Genomic DNA, 17,753 nt, shown 5'->3' with positions numbered 1-17,753 from the left:
ACTGAACCTGGAGCTTTCTTCATGCATAACCTATGAGTTATGACCCTTCCTCAATGTGTGAGCAGCTCCACATCAAGTCTTCCCTGTGTGTCCCCTATGTACATGCCTGCAACCCAGAACTAACACAGTGAATATAGACTTGTAGAAGAGGAGAGAGAGAGAGGACAATGTAAGGGTGCCATTGCTGTGTGCTTTGTCTGCGAACAAGCTAATGCATGCAGGGCTTGGGTGACCCTTTACGGAACTGTTGGCTTCACCACTTCTGCTCCTTCTTGTGTGGATTGGTGTTGCTGTATTGAGGTGATTCCCCCCCCCCCTGTTTCCCTTTTGTGATTGGCAAAAGTTAGGCAACGCAATACTAATGCAGGAGGTAAATTCACTCCACATTCAGGGACCTTCGTCCCCATGGACTAGGGAAGGGAAGAGAAGGGAAGTCAAGATTTATTTATTTTTTAATCTTTTTGTAAACCACTTTGAGGTTTGGGTTTTTGTTTTGTTTTAACAATCAAGCAGTTATATAAAATTTATGGGGGGGGGGTAAGAAGGTGGGTACCCCTACAAAGAGGGGTACCCGCTGTAGATGTAGATGTTTGGATGTCTTTCTCCCACATGTGCAGTGTGGCTCCTTTAAGACCCACTGTGCACATTAATATGGAATCTATGCACAGATGCCTATGTGAGGACCAGAACAGTGTTCAGAACAGTGTGGACTATTTGTCTAGTTCACTGCATCTGTACAACCACATCCTTTTGGCACCAGGACGACTCTTTTAGTCGTCACTCTGCAAGCACTGCCATTAGGGGAGCATTTATAAACAAATGGCAAAATGCTATTTTATGTTAGTAGTTCTTCAGACAGATTTGATGAAGCTGATTTCATAGCTTAGTCAAATTGCCAACGCATTTTGTTTGTTAGCTTTCCTGATTACCCCACCCCACCCCGTACTTTGCTCTCTACATCTAAAACTACAAGACTGCTAACTGCTTAGCAACTCTCAGTGCTGATTCTCAGTTCCACTTTTAAGGCTGCAGGCATCTGCGAACCAAAAGACATCGGCTAAAGAAGAAATCAAGGAAGCCAGAGAAGCCCTTGAGCAAGACCAGTCTGGGGAGCCAGACTCTTCCACCCTGAGCTTGGCAGAAAAGATGGCCTTATTTAACAAATTATCTCAACCCATAACAAAGGCAGTCTCCACAAGGAGCAGAGGGGATATCAGGCAAAGGAGGTCAAAAGCTCGTTATCAGACACAGCCTGTCACTCTTGGAGAAGTTGAGCAGGTAGGTATATACAGGATATTTTCTTCTGGCAGCCGATTTTTGGGCATATTTACTCAGCAGTTGTTAGGTGTCATGAGTTCAATCAGGCTTAGCCACCCCAAGTTAAGTCTCCATAGGATGTTGGTGCAAGTCGTCATCGAATGATGCACCGTGTTCCTTGCTATTAATGCAGCCGTGTGACTGCTGTCACAGCATGTACAGGCAACAGCTTGCCAAGAAGCAGACAAGACACATCTTTCTAATGCCACAATTTGGAAGGCTTCTGTTTGTGTTTACCTGAGAGTAAAACCTAAACTGCAGTTGCCATTACTCTTGATATTTGAATGCCAAGTCCAAGCCCTTATATCATTGCACTCGTGATTGATTTTTGGTTTCTGCTTTGAGTAATCATTTAAAGACATAGGGTTTTTTACCCAGTTTCGGTAATAAGTAGTCTCTTAATAGAAATCCTACTGCCGATGGGATGCGACTGGTAAACACCACTGTTCCCCAAATTTTTGAAATGCACAAGTGATTGGGCTATCCTAGGTTCAGTTCCCTAATCTGAATCTGGAATGCTACATTTGTTGAAGACTATGTTAGCTTAACTTGATTTTTCACCATTGAAGTTTGCGTTTTTAAACTCTGCAACACTTTTACACGATAAAATGAAAAGCTCAGAAAATTACTGAATATATGTTCCCTCTTTTTCTGTCCCAGAAATGGGACCTGCAAGGCAGTAAATGATCACAGTAAAACAACTAACAATAAAAGCAATACTATATCTAATGAAATGAACAATATATGCAGCATATGAAAACTCAGCAGTTGCAAAATTCATTGAAGAGCATACTTAAAACAGCATCTTACCAAAAGGGTCATTGGAAAAGAGCTGTTGTCATTTTCCTATAGAAAGCAGGGACAGAGGTTCCCAGGGCAAGGGTGTGTTCAGAACTCAGGTGCCACCACTGGTAAGGCTTTCTCCCATGAGCCCAACTATCTCACCTCTTTTTGGAGTGTGGGATGCAGAGCCTGGCCCCCTGTCAGTCACAGCATGTGGATAGTCTTTTCTTGAAGAAGGCAAAAGAAAAAGAAATAAAAAAATGTCCAGTAGCACCTTATAGACCAACTAAGTTTGTTCTATAACAACTAAGTTTGTTCTAAGTTGGTCTATAAGGTGCTACTGGACAGTTTTTTATTTTTTTTATTTTTATTTCAACTGTGTCAGACCAACATGGCTACCTACCTGAATCTTGAAGAAGGCAGTCCTCTTGATGTTCTTCTTCCAAACCATTTAGGGCTTTAAACCAGCACTTTGAATTGGGCCTTGTGAAACATACCATAAGCCAGCAAAGATACACTGATCACAGAATCATAGAATTGTAGATTTGGAAGGGATGCCCAGGGCCCTCTAGTCCACCCCCAACCCGCACAATGCAGGAATCTCAACACGCGGTCCCCCATCCAATTTGCAACCATATAAGACTCTTCTTAGCTTTGGAAATGTGCTAGTAGTTTTATTGTTGCACCACTGATCCTAAAACTGGGCTCCCGTCAGCAACCTAGCTGATTCATTCTCCACCAGCTGAAGTTTCCAAAGCACTTTGAAGCCAGCCCCAAGTAGAGCATGTTACAGTAATATTATATGGATGTAAACAAGGTATGTGTAACTGTGGCAAGATTTGCCTTCTCCAGGACTGTAGCTAGCCAAAAACACTTGTGGCCACAGCTGCCACTTCTCTATCCAGGAGCAACACTGGGTCTTGAACTCCCCAAGCTACACACCTGCTCTTTAATTACAAAGTTGTTTACTGGCTAGTGAACTTTCCCCATTGGGTTTTAGGCACCAGTGTACAGCAGATTCTTTCCATAATGCAAGTTTAAGCAACGAATCCCATCTGCTGCCTGGGGGGGGGGGGAGATAGCATTACAAGTAGAAGGGAGACATTAGCTGTGATGTTGTTCAAAGCTTTGATGCTAATACTGTTTGAGGTGCTGTTTTATATTTAAGAGTTGCGTGTATATAGATTTTCACCCACCTGTGTTCAATTTTATTATACTAGTCTGCAGTGTTGAAAACAGTATGAGTGGCAGGTCTATTTTTCTTTTGCATTTGAGGCCATAATATTTCTCCAGAGGGTGATATGCTGTTGCTTCATGACGGCATAACTCTAGTTGGATTAAGTTCCTTATACCTGTGAGGGTAACTGTAATGTGTTTTACTTTAAGCAAGTTCACTCTCTCAGCAAGAACTGGGAGGGGAATGCGTAGGTTCCATAAATTGTATCTTAAGAGGCTGAGAACAAAGCAGTAAGTAATGCCCATAGGTGAACTGTAGAATTGGAATGTGGAGGAAATGCCCCCTGAGTATAATACATATGTACACTGCAAAAGCATTTGTAAAATATTTTTTGGGAAAATGAGTTATCAAAAACTATTTTGTTACAGATTACATTTGTATCACACTCTGCTTCCAAATTTCTCAGCACAGCATGGATGGTGGTTCTTCTCCCCCACCCTCCCAGTTTTCTCTCACAACAACCCTGTAAGGTGGTTACACTGAGGAGAGTTTAGCTCAAGACACACAGGGAGCTTCATGGCTGGGTGGAGATTTCAGTCTGCATTTCCTTGATGCTTACTCCAGCCCTCTAACCACTGTACCACTGGGCTCTTAACATACTAGCTGATATTTTGTGGTAGGTTAATGAGGAAGAGCTGTTTGTGGAAATGAAAAGCAGCTTTTCAAAATATGGAAAGCTAGGGAAAGAGGGATCACTTCTGTTTCGTTTTCGCTGGTCATATGAAACGTGAACCTTTGTTTGTGTTAGCCAACCCTCATTCTGTATCTGAAGGGGTGTGGCAGCTAAATTGCAGGCTACCAAACCTGTGGCTGTGAATTATTAATTTTTAAGTCTCTTTATATTGCTCCACAGGTGCAAAGTGACAGTGGGAAAATTGCCCCTTTGTCCCCTACTATTGTAACGTCAGTGTCAACCATGGTGTCTGCATTGTCGCCGGTGTATAGTAAGGATCTGCATGTGAAACCAGCAGAAGACGAGGTGGTGAATGAGATTGGGAAACCTGATTTCAGATACCACTCTCCAGCGGAAAACGCAGATACTTCATTAAAAAACACCCTGAAAACGGAATTGTGGCAGCCTTCGGTGGAATTGAGAGAGAGCAACTGGCAGCCGAGGGAGCCTGAAGAGACAGAGCCCAGGGGATTCATAAAACGTGAAGAGAATGCTGTGAGAAAGCGAAGCTCTTTTGAGGAAGAGCCACCGCTTCCTGTTCCTGATAAAACGGAGGACTACAACAAAGAGATGAAATATGCATTCCCAAGAAAAAGCAGCATGGAATTGTTTAGCCCACAGCCTCTTTGTCAGCCTGCTGAACAAAAGGAATTCGCCAGCGACACTCTGAAGAATAAACGGGAAGTCAAAGGCCAGTCCTCTGAGGAAACGATGGAGTATGAAGGAATTGTGGCAAGATCAACCCTGCAGAGAGGTAAATGCCTCAGTGTGGGCTGCCACCCAATTTAAAGAAATCTTAGCCTGTTTGTTGTTTTGAGTTCTTAAAAGCAATTAATTAAAAGGTTTGGATGGCATAAATTTGTAGATGATTGAAGCAGTTATGAAGAGGGGGCGGGGACCATTGTTTATACAGGTGTCCCTAACAAGCTTTTTAGCTTAAGAGGCATTCTGTCCTCTGTGAGGGGGGAGGGGGGAATGCCTCATCTGTCGCTCGCTAAGGGTTGTGGGGTTTTTTTTTGTAAATGCTTGTATTAAAAATAATTAACATGGGGTGGAAAAACACAGGTTGTTAGTAGTAGGAGATAACAGCTTTCACACTGTGACCGCTCTTGGGCCAGCTTCATGGCCTCCATGGCATCTGTGGAGCTGTCTCATATTGTCATGGTTGGAAGAGACACTGAAGTAACCCTGTTGTCATAGTTGGACCATTTACTAGTGGCCGTTTATTTCAGCGAGAGAGAACTCTGCACTGCCCCCCTCTCCTGGGGTGAAATACTGATTAAGATGGTATACCCTGGTGGCTTATTGAATCCAATGGATTCCTGAATGCTTTTGGATATTTTCTGCGGTACAGAAAAGGCAATTCTGTTCAGACCACAACCTCACTTTGGAACGGCGAGATGCAACAGGCCATTTTCCACAACCACATCTTGAGTGCCATTGTTAATGCTGCTGATTGGTACCTTAGACACTTAATTGTAAACAACGCACCCACACATACACCGTAAAGTGTGACGATGACCATGTCTATTGTGTGGTAGTGAGGCATACTTTTTTGCCCTTCATTGCAACCTCAAATAACCACCCAACAGATGCTTTTTGTGGAAGTGGATGTCTGACTTGGCACATGGGGTATTGTAGTCTTTGGAGGCCTGTTGTGACAGATTAGCAATGCTAATTGAGTGTACAAAATCACTCATATCCATGATGACTTGGACATCATTGTTGTGGCTTTTGTCGGATTATACAAGATAGAGACCAGAACTGTGGTGTGACATGTCTTTAAGATTCAACAAAGGCGAGGGCTTTTGCCTGAGCATTCTCGCTTGAGTCCTTTACCTGAGTTGGGGACAGCATAGTCTCTGGAAATGTGTTCCTTGGGAAACTTGAGAATTGCCTCTTTCTCCGTCTTGCTCTTCCCCAGCGCTGGCATTCAGTGGAAGAAACACATTAGCATTGTATGCTGCATCATTTAGGACCAATACACTAGCATGCTACATTGGGACTCAATGAAATCTCTTAGTATGAATAACCAGAAGTACCATTTCCCCCAAGCCACCTGGGTCTGTGTGTGCATGCGCGTTCACATTCACATGCGCATGATGTCAGATTTTTGGCATCTTGCAAATGATGCAAGAAACTCAACATCTATTTTCATTGCACTGGAGAGTTATGAGAACTCACAGGGACTCAAGGAAGCTGCCTTATAAAGAGCCAAACCATTGGTTCCTCAAGCTCAGTATTGTCTACACTGTTTGGCAGAACCTCTCCAGGATTTTAGACATGGATCTGTCCCAGCTCTATCTAAAGTTGACGGGGACTGAATATTGGACCTTTTGCATGAAAAGCAGGTGCTATTCTGCTAAGCCTGCAGCCCTTCCAACTCCCCAAACTTCCAAGTCTACAGTTCTGTGGTTCTACAATTCCTTCCTTCTGAATCACTGACTCTTGGTTAGTTCTTCTAGCCACAGAAGTCTAGTGACACTGTAATTTTGTAAAGCATGAGAAAAATCCATCATTGTGGTGGAAAGCACCTAATTTGTAACCTGGGTTGTATAATTCATTATACGAAACAAAGAAGTTACCTGTCAGTTTGAGTGATGTGTTTTGCAGGTTTTTGCTTTTTTGCAATTAAGCACTAATTCTGAACTCCCCACCCCCACCCCTCAGAGCATGATGAGCCAATTTCAGAACTTGTGGGAACAGCAGCAACAAAGAGCTATTCTCAGTCTGCGGCTGCGGGATCCTGTAGACAGCAGGAAACCTCTGAGCTGTTAGAGGGAAAACTAGACTCCAGGGAGAGCAAAGCCGAAATTATGGAGGACACCCTTGACGCGTCCAACAAAACTATGTCAATTAAAGAAAGGTAAACAAACTCTTCTTCTTTTGAAGTATCTTTGTTTTCTCTCTTCTTTTATAGTAGAAGTATTTAGTGTGGTGATGTGCAAGAACATCCACTGGGGAATTTCTTAATCTGTGTATTAAAATCATAAAGTCTAAACCTGAGTGGTAATTAAAAAAGGGGGGGGAGTTTAGTGTTGAAAGTGAAACTATAAAGGGAAGGCATCCTTGAAATCTGGGTAAATCAGTATTATAGTTTAGGGTCATAGGAAGCTGCCTTATACCAAGTCAGACCAATGCTCTGTCTAGCTCAATAGTGTCTGCACTGACTGGCAGAGGCTGTCCATGTTTTCAGAAGGGGGCATTCCCTGGAGACGGCAGGGATTTAACCTGGGACCTTCTGTGTGCAAGGGACATAGTCCACTGAAGGAGCTTCTCCACCCCAATCATTGAGCCTGGATGCTGAGATCCATCTCCGAGGATCTTTTGGCGGTTTCTTCATTTTGAGAAGTGAAGCTACAGGGAACCAGGCACAGGGCCTTCTGGGTGGTGGCCCCCACCCTGTGGAATGCCCTCCGATCAGATGCCAAGGAAATAAACAACTACCTGACTCTTAGAAGACATCCAAAGGCAGCCCTGTCTAGGGAAGTTTTTAAATGTTTGATGCTTCACTGTGGATTTATAATTTGTTGGAAGCCGTCTAGAGTGGCTGGGGCAACCTAGTCAGATGGGCGCCATATAAAAAATAAATTACTACTACTACTACTACAGCCCTTCCTGAATACAGTGAAGTGAAAATCTCAAATTAATTTCTCCATCTTCCATTAGATAGCTGAATCAAATTGTTAGACTCCAGCAAATCAAACAATGGCTTTTTGCAAGAATGGCTGTGGGTAGTCCATGATCAGAATGTAATATTCAGCATTTTGAGTTCCCACCCTATTTCTTCAACCCGGAAGTATCCTTAACGGCTCTGGAAATGGACATGAAAGTATGTGGATAATTCCTGGTTGAGCTAGACAATTTTTTTCTCTGCCATGCATAGCAAACAGATGTGCATACATTATAAGTAACCATTAAGCTTCTCCCACCTTATAATTTGAGTTGGTCTGGCATGCAATATACAGTCATACCTTGGTTCTCAAACGGAATCTGTTCTGGAAGTCAGCTTGACTCACAAAAACTTTTGGAAACCAAGGTGTGGCTTCTGATTGGCTGCAGGAGCTTCCTGCACGTGTTGGACGTTCGGCTTCCAAAAATAGTTCGCCAACCAGAACAGTCACTTCCAGGTTTGCGGTGTTTGGGAGCCAAAAGGTTCGAGAACTAAGCTGTTGGAAAACCACAGTACGACTGTACATCCCCTGTAGGGCCTTTTTGATGATCTCCTCACACAGCTATAGTTTTTTTCCTCTCCAAGGCATATTAAGTGTATTCCAGGTCATAGTTTGGCATCAAATCAGTGGCCTGATTCCAATATTGCCCATGAGTTTACAGCAGGGATAGTAAACCAGTAGCCCTCCAGAGGCTGCTGGACTCCAGCGTCCATAAGCTCCAGCCAGCATGGTCAGTGATAACGATGATGGGAATTGTAGTCCAGCAACAAAGCAGTGAACATGCTGGCAACATTTGTGTGCTGAGTTTAGAACTACTCACCAGTACTTTTTCTTTCCTTTTTTCTTTTTTACCACTTCCATGCATTTGATGATAGAGAAGTGCTGCATAGTTACTTTCAAAATACTGTGCAAAAGAAATGGCCATGTTGCATGTACACAAAAGCTCCTTTAAGGAGTGATACACAGCCCACTTGTTTGAAGAAGGATCTGGGAGAGGGGAAAAAGACGAAGCAAGGAAGATGGGGAACTTTCAACCCCTGCTCCAATGTCAAATTGCCACAGAACCTCTGGTTGTCCCCAGAGGGTGTTGAATAAGCACATCAAAACACATCAAAGAGAAGAAAGCAGACTCCTCCTGGGCAAGAGGCAGCAGGAGTGGGGTTTCCTCTGGTGTGGCTTTTCCTGTCTTTCAGCTTTTACGCACAAGGATGAAGGATTACTTGGTACCAGTGTTGGAAACTGGGATATGAAAGCTAGAAGCTAAATGGCACCTTAAACCTATGTTATGGGCACAACAACAGAATGTCTAGGCCTGCTTTTTTAATAACAAGAGCTAAAGCAGCTAAAATATTTTGTACATTTTTCACATGGTCTAGTCCTTCCCCTGCCCACCGCCCTGATATTCTTAAGAGGGTCTCATCTCCAGCCTTCAGAGAGTAGCTGGAAGTGGGGAGGCAAACAAAGGTCCTCCTTTCCTCCCACTCTGCAGTTTTAATCTGAAATCTTAGGCGCAAATACTGCATCAAGAGCTCAGAAACTGCTCACACAAATGAAATTCACTGTCGCAAAATGCACCAAGAAATATGGGAGTTTCGAACAGTACATATCGCTTAGATATTTCCCCAGAGAAAATTAAGGCCAGGGGTCAGAGCTCACTCTTTTGAGGTAGAGAAGTGGTAGCTGTCTCCCCCACCCAGAGCCGTAGCTAGGTAAACTTGTGCCCCTGAACTGTCCAGATTGTGCCCCATAGCCATGGACAAATTAGTTCCTCTTTCCGCCTCTCCTCCAACCCCCCAACCCCCGCTTCCACATATTCAATTCACCCTCTATTTAAAACCATTTCTTATGAGGCACTAATTTATATTTATATTTATGGACATATTTTTAGCCAATTTTGCACGCCCCCACCACCTGCACGCCTGGCTACAGCCCTGCCCCCACCCTACCCTGAATCTGTGCATGGCATTTTACAGAGTAACATAACACACACTCCACAAAAAGACAGATCCCTGCCCCAAGCTGCGTGCAGTCTAAATTCTGAGAGTAAATGGTTTTGTAACTTAACATTGTTCAGTATATTGGCTTCTGGAGAGGCGGATTATGTATAGTTTTGACTAAAATGTGGGTGTGGTTTTATAATTATTTTGTTATCCCCCCCCCCCATATTTATGAATTGTTAACTGAATGGTTTTTTTTGTTGTTGTTGTTGTTGTTGTTGTTGTTGTTGTTCAATTTATATCCCTCCCTTCCTCCCAAAGCAGCTCAGGGCAGGAAGCATGTCTCATTTTTTTTAATTAAAAAAAAATACAACTAGAAATAAAACCACATTTTAAAACAGTTTAAAGCTGTTGAAAACATCTATAAACAGTTAGAAACACAAACATTTAAGGCAAGTTTGCAAAATCTATAATACTCTGATTTCATTGTTGGAGGCAGTAATGCTTATGAATACCAGCTGCTGGAAACCGTAGCGGGGAGAATGCACTTGTGGGTTTCCCACTGGGGTATCTGGGTGGTCACTGTGACAACAAGATGTGGGGATAGATGTGCTATAGGATGTAGGAAGCTACTTTGAGCCTTGTATTGGTCCACTGTCTACTGGCAGCCGCTTTCCAGAGCCGCATACAAAGTTTTCCCCAGCCCTACTTAAAGATGGCAGGGGTTAAATCTGAAACCTTCTGCCAGCTAAGCATGTGCACCACCACAGAGTCATGACCCACCCCCAATCCCAGGTGTGTTACTGTGTAATGTGTGCAACAGCCCCGTGAAAGGGATACAGAAGACTGGTCAGAATAGTTCAGCGCGTTATCTTTTGGCTTCCTCGCTTTCAGGCTGGCACTCCTGAAGAAGAGTGGCGAAGAAGACTGGAAAAACAGGCTGAACAAAAAGCAGGAGCTTGGCCGGTTATCTGTCATTGAGCGTGGCCCCCAGCTGCCAGAGATGGAGCCGCTGTTTGCGAAGAAGGTAAAGTTGCCCATGTATGGGGAAGGTATTTCACTTGAAAGCACTTCGGCGCGCCAGATGCATCAAGCTAGAGAAGCATGCCTGTCTGGAGGTAACAGCTGTTGCTTGTAGCATGGCAATTCATCACCAGCCGGGTTTGAACTTGAAGCACAACCAATCTCTCTCTCTTATGCACCAAGGACAGTTATCTGAGATGCTTTCTTTGCTGAACAAATGATTCCCCACCCCCACCCCCACCCCCGGTGTCTTGACACGAGGTTTATGTCTGAATGGAAGAACGTTAAACATATGCTTTGCAAAATAATTTAGGAATGCAATTATGTTAGGAGCATCTTAACATCAGAGTCAAAGCAGTATTCCTCTAATGCAACCTTCCTCATCCTGGTGTCCTCCAGTTCTTTTGGAGTACAACTCCCACCATAGTGGCCGGCACTCATGGGAGTTGTAGTCCAAAACATTTGGAGGGCACTAGGTTGGGGAAGGCAGATCTAATGTAAAGGCAGGGTGGGGGCCCTTATCTGACCTGAGGGACAGAAATTAACATCCCTACCTTGGTGGGCCAAATTTGATTGGTGGACAGGGCTGCACACCTGTGAATCCCTTAACATCAAAGTGATGTCCTGTGATGCTTCGCTTTGGGACTTTGCAGCACAGCACAGGGCTCTTTGAAAGTCCTTTCCCAACAGCTCCTCAAAGTGTACCATATAGCCATTTGCATTTTAAAGTAGTGCATTTGTATTTTAATCCTGAAAGATAGCCATGTTGGTACATTTTAGCAAAAAGTCTCATGGTCTCACTTTAAAGAAAAAAAAGTTTAAATGAGGTGCAAGCTTTAGGGGACTCATTTGCAGAAGCTTATTCCAGAATAACATGTGGCACAGCTCTCTTGTGTTTTATTGTTTCTGCAACCCTTAATGGATATTTAGCTACTTAACAAGTTATTCTTTGGTAAGAATCATAGGTGAGACGTGAGTCCATAGCAAATAGATGCCTAGCATTCCACAACTGCGGTAGAAGAGAAATTTTTTTGAAGTCAGGCAAGGGAAGCCTGTGGTCCTTCAGATGATATTGGAGTTACAACTCCCTTCATCCTTGACCACTGGCAATGCTGGGTGATGGGAATTGTAGTCTGCCAACATCTTGAGAGGCACAGGTTCCTCATTGCAGTTCTAAGTATTGTTAGGATTTCACCTCTCTGTATTGTGTAGCTCTGTAGCTCTATTTCCTGGAGTGTGAGATGTGAAATCTTAAAGAATCTATATTTTATTGAGGTCACTAACAGCAATTCATTCGTGGAACTTACAGTGCTCTTTTAACCTGAATTATTCCATTTTATCTCTTCTCTTTATAATTGTATGGTGTAAAGTAATACTGAAAGGATTGATTAATCAACTAAAGCATTTGCCGATCGATTTTCGGCTCAGCATTAAGGACACTGTTTTAAAACAAAAACAAAAACATTCTTTGGCTCAGGTTAGTCAGTCTAATTATAGAGCATGACAATATTATCATTATGTCTTTTTTTCTTCAAACCAAGAATGGTAGCTTTTGTTAAGGAAGCTTTAATTCAATTCCTTCAATATCTCCAAAGAGTATTTATATTATACCAAGGCTTTGATGATATGGAAGTTATTTTAAATTTAATTAAGTAACTAGAACAGTTGGAGGGCACATGATTAATCAGCTAAAAATTCTTTGATCACTTGATCTGCTATGAAAACAGCCCCCTCTCAGCCTCCTTTTTAAAAATTATAATCTTCAACTTAGCAGGTTCTTCTAAATTCTGCTGCTGAAATAAATTCTCCCTTTTTTGTTATTCTAATTGTTCGATTTTGAATTCATTCATCTTAGATGAAGGAGATAAAAAGGTACGCAATTTCAAGTATGGCTTTTATCTGGCTGAGCCAGCTACTCAAAGTGCCTCAGCCAGAACAGGTGGTTCACAGCACATTCCTAGGCGTGTCTACTCAGAAGTAAGCCCCATGGTGTGCAGTGGAGTAGAATTGCAGCCTTCGTCTTTTTATGGCAAACCAAAATGTCTCTTTTCACCATCACCTCTATTGAATAATTCCATTTAAGATTTTAAATGGATTGCTTTTGGCAGATCAAACCAAAGAGCTGACTATGTCCAGATTAGAACAGCCCTGGAAACTTGCTGGAGGGGTGAGGTAGAACCTTCTACGACAGAGGTTTTCAACCTCTTTTGGGTCCATGGCTCCCTTGACCAACTACATTCTTTCTGGGGCACCCATGTGGGGCTCAGAAGCCCAGTCATGTCACCCCTTGCCTGCAGAGCTGGCAGCCTCTCACCCTTTCTTGAACACCCTCTCTTGTGGAGCATTCCCTCAGTCTCCTCTCCACTCCTCTCCTCTCAGCCACCCCTGGTCCCTCATACTGCCCTACAGTGGCCTGGGAAGAGGATGCCCCCAGCCTTAGTATCCCAATGGAGACCGGCCAATGGTGAATGTGAGGCCAGCACCTTACCTTGAGAGGCGGCAGCAGGCACTGCCAGGCCTGCACAGAGGAAAGGCTCCCCTTCAGCACTGGGCACTCAGCTCCCAGGCAGGGAGCACAAGAAAGGCCAGTGAAGCACCTGCCTGGCCTCCCATTTGTCTGTCCATTCCCAACAGCAAGGGTTGATGGACTGCCTGGCTGGGCTCCCTCACCCACTTGCTTGCTTACTCTGAGGCTGCCTCAGCTCCTGGCAACCAGCACCCCCTGGCCAGCCCCAGAGGCATCCATTGACCTGGGGAGCTTGTAGTCAGGGCTGCTGCATCAAACAGCTGTGCAGGCGTTTGGGAGGCAGAGACGCGAGAGGGCATCAGAGGAAGGAAAGAGGGATGGAAGCCAGTGTTGCCCCCGGTACCCCTGACCATCATTTAAGGCACTCCAGGGTGAAAACCACTGTTCTATGATATAATAAAATGTTGTCTTCAAGAGAGCCATCCAAATGGCCAGCAGGAAATAATCAGCAGATTCATACTAGCAGTTTATCTCCCAACAGTTACCAAATACGCTATTAAATCTGATCCTGGAAGAAGATGTCTCCAGAATGTATCCTTACTAGTCCAGACATTTAAACACATCGATCTCAGAAAAGCTGGATGATACACACATTTTGCTTTTAAGCCTCGTTCACTGGAAAGATTTCAAAGTGTAGGACTAGGGCGCAAAAGGTCAAATGCTGGAAGCAGCTTGGAACTTTCAGAAAGGCATTTAATGGCCTTTAAAATGCAAGTTATGGAATGTCATCTCACTGCTATTTTACTACCACTCCAAACCTGTCTTACTTTTCAAATATCTAGTATGGGGAAGAGTCATGGCTTCATTTTAAGACAGCAGCATTCAGTTCCTCAAAGGCCCTCTCTTACTGCATATATGCAGTTGGGCATCTCTCTGATATTTTATAAAGGACTGCATTATTTCTAGTGCTGATGAAAGCTACACTGGCTGATCAAACCTGAATCTCTGATACCATCCATTTATAGTAGGAATTGTTCAGAAAAACAATACTAGGAATGATATTTTTGCTTTCTTGAAAATTGTGTAAACTGTTAATTGGCTGTTGGTGCATGATGTTATGTATTGAAGCCTGTGGCTGACTTTGCTTGGTACGTCTTGCATATACTTCTGGATGTAGCTTGGAGCAGCAACCTGTAACTCTTCTAAACATAAATGATGCACTTGTAAGATAGCACAGCCATCCAGTGGAATAGACCTGTAATGGTTTTCGGCAAAAGTATGGCATAAAATGCTTAAATGAGCTTAAGGCTCTTTTGCATCTAGAGAAGAACGTCCATTATTTTTCCAGAAATTAAGCACACCTCTGAAATGTTTAAAGGTAAAGGTAAAGATACCCCTGCCCGTTCGGGCCAGTCTTGCCAGACTCTAGGGTTGTGCGCTCATCTCACGCTATAGGCCGGGAGCCAGCACTGTCCGCAGACACTTCCGGGTCACATGGCCAGCGTGACAAGCTGCATCTGGCGAGCCAGCGCAGCACACAGAACGCCGTTTACCTTCCCACTGGTAAGCGGTCCCTATTTATCTACTTGCACCCAGAGGTGCTTTCGAACTGCTAGGTTGGCAGGCGCTGGGACCGAACGACGGGAGCACACCCCGCCGCGGGGATTCCAACCACCGACCATGCGATCGGCAAGTCCTAGGCGCTGAGGTTTTACCCACAGCGCCACCCGCGCCACTATTAAAAAATAGTTTAGGCACACTAAACTATTTCAAGTGAATACATAAAATATCAAGCCTTTTTACCTCCCCACTCCACGGTGTTCCATAAAACAATAGTTATTTAGAGAATGAGGAATTAACATAAATTGATGGCCTTAATATTGGGGTGCTCTTCTAAATTAAAATGTTTTACATATAATTGAGATGTACTATGCAAACTGGTATCCTGAGTGCTGATGGTTTGTAATGCCTTTTTATGCATAGAGGAAAACATTTTCACTATAAAAGCATTTGCATACTTTGGAGTGAAACTTTATACCTTTTTATTGTACATGCCAACTTTCTTGGTTCCAAAAATAGCTGTTGGTAGGCATACAGAGATTAGGCAAGATCCAATATAGTATGAGCAACAGGGCTTCTTTTTTCCCTCTACCATACAGTCTTCCAGAAACCCCCAAAATCTGCTCCACATAGTTGGGGAACACTCTGGAGCAGATTTTTGGAACATGTGGGGTGTAGAGGAGAGAAGAGAAACCAGAAGTCTGCTTGGGCAAGCGGATTTTTGTTTACGTGGGCTGCCATAATTGGACCTTATTTATCATAATTTTTTTTGCCAACCTGTGATGTTATAAGAGACATGCTATTTGTGGCACCCTTTCCTTGAATTAGAACATGCTTCATATTTTAATAGCAACAAGTTGTTTCCATGTTGCCTCCTGGAATGACCCCCTGTGTTTAACATTCAAATCTATTGCACGTATTGTACATAATATGAGACGAGCCCTGCTGGATCAGGCCAAAGCCCATCTAGTCCAGCATCCTGTTCTCAGAGTGGCCAACCAGATGCCTAGGGAAAGCCCATAAGCAGAACATGAATGCCTCTCTTCCCACTTCTGCTGCCCAGCAACTGGTATTAGAGGCCTGTTGCCTCCAACATTGGAAGCTGCACATAGTCATTGTGGCTAGTGGCCATTGGCAGCCTTATCTTCCATGAATTCATCTATTCCTCTTCTAAAGCCATTCAGGTTTTTGATGCCATCATTATATCTTAGGACAGCAAATTCCGGATGTGCTGTGTGAAGAAGTATTTTGCTTTCTCTGTCTGAATGTTCCAACATTCAGCTTTAGCAGCTAAAATTGTATTTGGTTCAGTATACTGAAGACTCCTAGGCATGAACTAAAGCTTATCTGTTTTCATATCTGACCTTGCCTTCTTGGCTTGTTCCCTTTCCCGTCACGGTTTCATAATCGCACGAGGGAAACGTTCGAATCATCTCTGTTAGGTTGTCTCTTTATTGAAAAGCACACCCTAGTCGGCTTAGAGTTCCAGATTATGCAGTGAGCTCCAAGTCATGTGAGTGGAATATTAAATCAGCAAAGGGGGTTTGAAATGCGTTTCATTCCAACAAAGTGCTCCTGCAAAAATGATGCTTTTTAATCTCCTACTGAGACCTAAAAGCGACCTTTTCAGGCTGACATCCTGCTTTAGAGCTATTCTTACATCAAGCGTTGATTCCCAAAATATCCATGGCAAATGTAGTGGGTCTAGCCGCTAGACGGCAGCTTGCTTTTCTTTTGGAACTGCAGCTATCGTTATGTTCAGCGGACCCACTGTGAGTTTTAATCCGACTAGGAGCAGTGGCACTTGGAATGCAAGGTTCCTCCTGCAGCTACACCTCTCTCCTGCTCTGCAATGTTTCCTGTTTGTTTTAACCTGTAGGAAGGAGGAGGAGTTACAGATTATAATGCCATGTCTAAGCTGCTTTGGGTAAGCCTGACTCTAATGCATAGGGGTTATTCTAGGCTCACTGTGGTGGTTCTTTGGGTGCAATTCTGTATTCCCTTCAGCCAATGGTTCCCTTTCTGGAAGTGGTGCATCAAAATAATGGACAGTTCTTTGTTTCAGGAAGAGCTAAACGCACTGCAGTCTAAAAGCATTGCTTTGTGGTTAATGGTGTGCTGTACATATGCTTTCTCATGCAGTTGACTTGCCTAAGATCCAGGAAAATCCAGATGTATGGCAGCCCTATTTTGGCATGCTTCTTTCTGATACCACTAAAGCTTTTAATTATCGCATGTGAGTGGCTTCAGGAAAGTGTGTGTATGTGGTTTTTATTTACTATTGCAGAATATTGTCTGGTGTGGGAGAAATTTGATGGATAAGGATGCAAACTGCTACAAAAGGTTTAGCATGAAGTGATCACTACTTTGTCCCTTACCGTCTTGCACATCATCTTCATACCTTTATAATTCTCTCATATTGCTTCTGCCCCCTGTCCATAGGAACCTGTCTATGCTTCTACTTATTCTCCTGCTATAGCTGCTGTCCATAAACTTCATCCCTTTGTACCTATTAATCAGGTGAGCAAATCTTGCAGACTCAGACATTGCAATGATTTGTCAAGTGCTTGTTCATGCAGAGGGGGTATAGGATTGTGTCTAAGTTACACTCAGGCCCGTTGAAATTAATGGAGCCAAGTTAGCCATCTTCATTCATTTCAATGGGTCTACGCAGAGTATGACTAGCATTAGATACAACCCATAGTTCCCTTGTCCCTTCCTTTCTCTTTCATCCCTTCTCTCTCTCTCTCTCTTTCTCTCTCCACACACACACATACATATATATGTCTGGAAATCATTAGTACTGAATTGTGGCCGGCCATTATGTACTCTCCTCCTTATAAAGCAGAACACACAGCAGCATACAACCTAATCATTTTTAACATCTAATCATTTGGGTTGCTTTCAAGAGTGGCATTCGACTTGAATTCTGAACCTTGGAATGATGTGAATCTGTCTTCAGTGCATTAAAACATTTAATGCCTTGTTTTTGAAATTCACACATCCACTGTTTTCTAGTGTGGGTGAAGCCATGGGCCCCCACCCTTCCCAAGAGGGGAGCTCAGATTCCAAAGATGGTGGT

The 17,753-nt window shown here is 43.5% G+C and overlaps 1 protein-coding gene across 50 annotated transcripts in view; it reads left to right on the top strand.

Annotated features, from left to right (window-relative positions):
* SVIL (supervillin) overlaps positions 1 to 17,753 on the top strand; it is a 147,357-nt gene that overhangs the window by 100,453 nt on the left and 29,151 nt on the right. For 25 of the 50 annotated variants that reach the window (XM_083466537.1, XM_083466559.1, XM_083466557.1 and 22 more), the window contains 5 exons: positions 1,026 to 1,278; positions 4,191 to 4,764; positions 6,681 to 6,876; positions 10,516 to 10,648; positions 17,114 to 17,191. In XM_083466537.1, coding sequence (XP_083322663.1) covers positions 1,026 to 1,278; positions 4,191 to 4,764; positions 6,681 to 6,876; positions 10,516 to 10,648; positions 17,114 to 17,191 — 1,234 coding nt within the window. The remainder of the gene's footprint in view (positions 1 to 1,025; positions 1,279 to 4,190; positions 4,765 to 6,680; positions 6,877 to 10,515; positions 10,649 to 17,113; positions 17,192 to 17,753) is intronic. The other 25 variants (XM_083466563.1, XM_083466561.1, XM_083466560.1 and 22 more) reach the window with 1 other exon arrangement.

This window comes from Podarcis liolepis (assembly GCF_965112155.1).
Source record: "Podarcis liolepis genome assembly, chromosome: 12".
In the NCBI taxonomy this organism is placed as follows: domain Eukaryota; kingdom Metazoa; phylum Chordata; class Lepidosauria; order Squamata; family Lacertidae; genus Podarcis; species Podarcis liolepis.
This window is presented reverse-complemented; position numbering and strand designations above follow the sequence as displayed.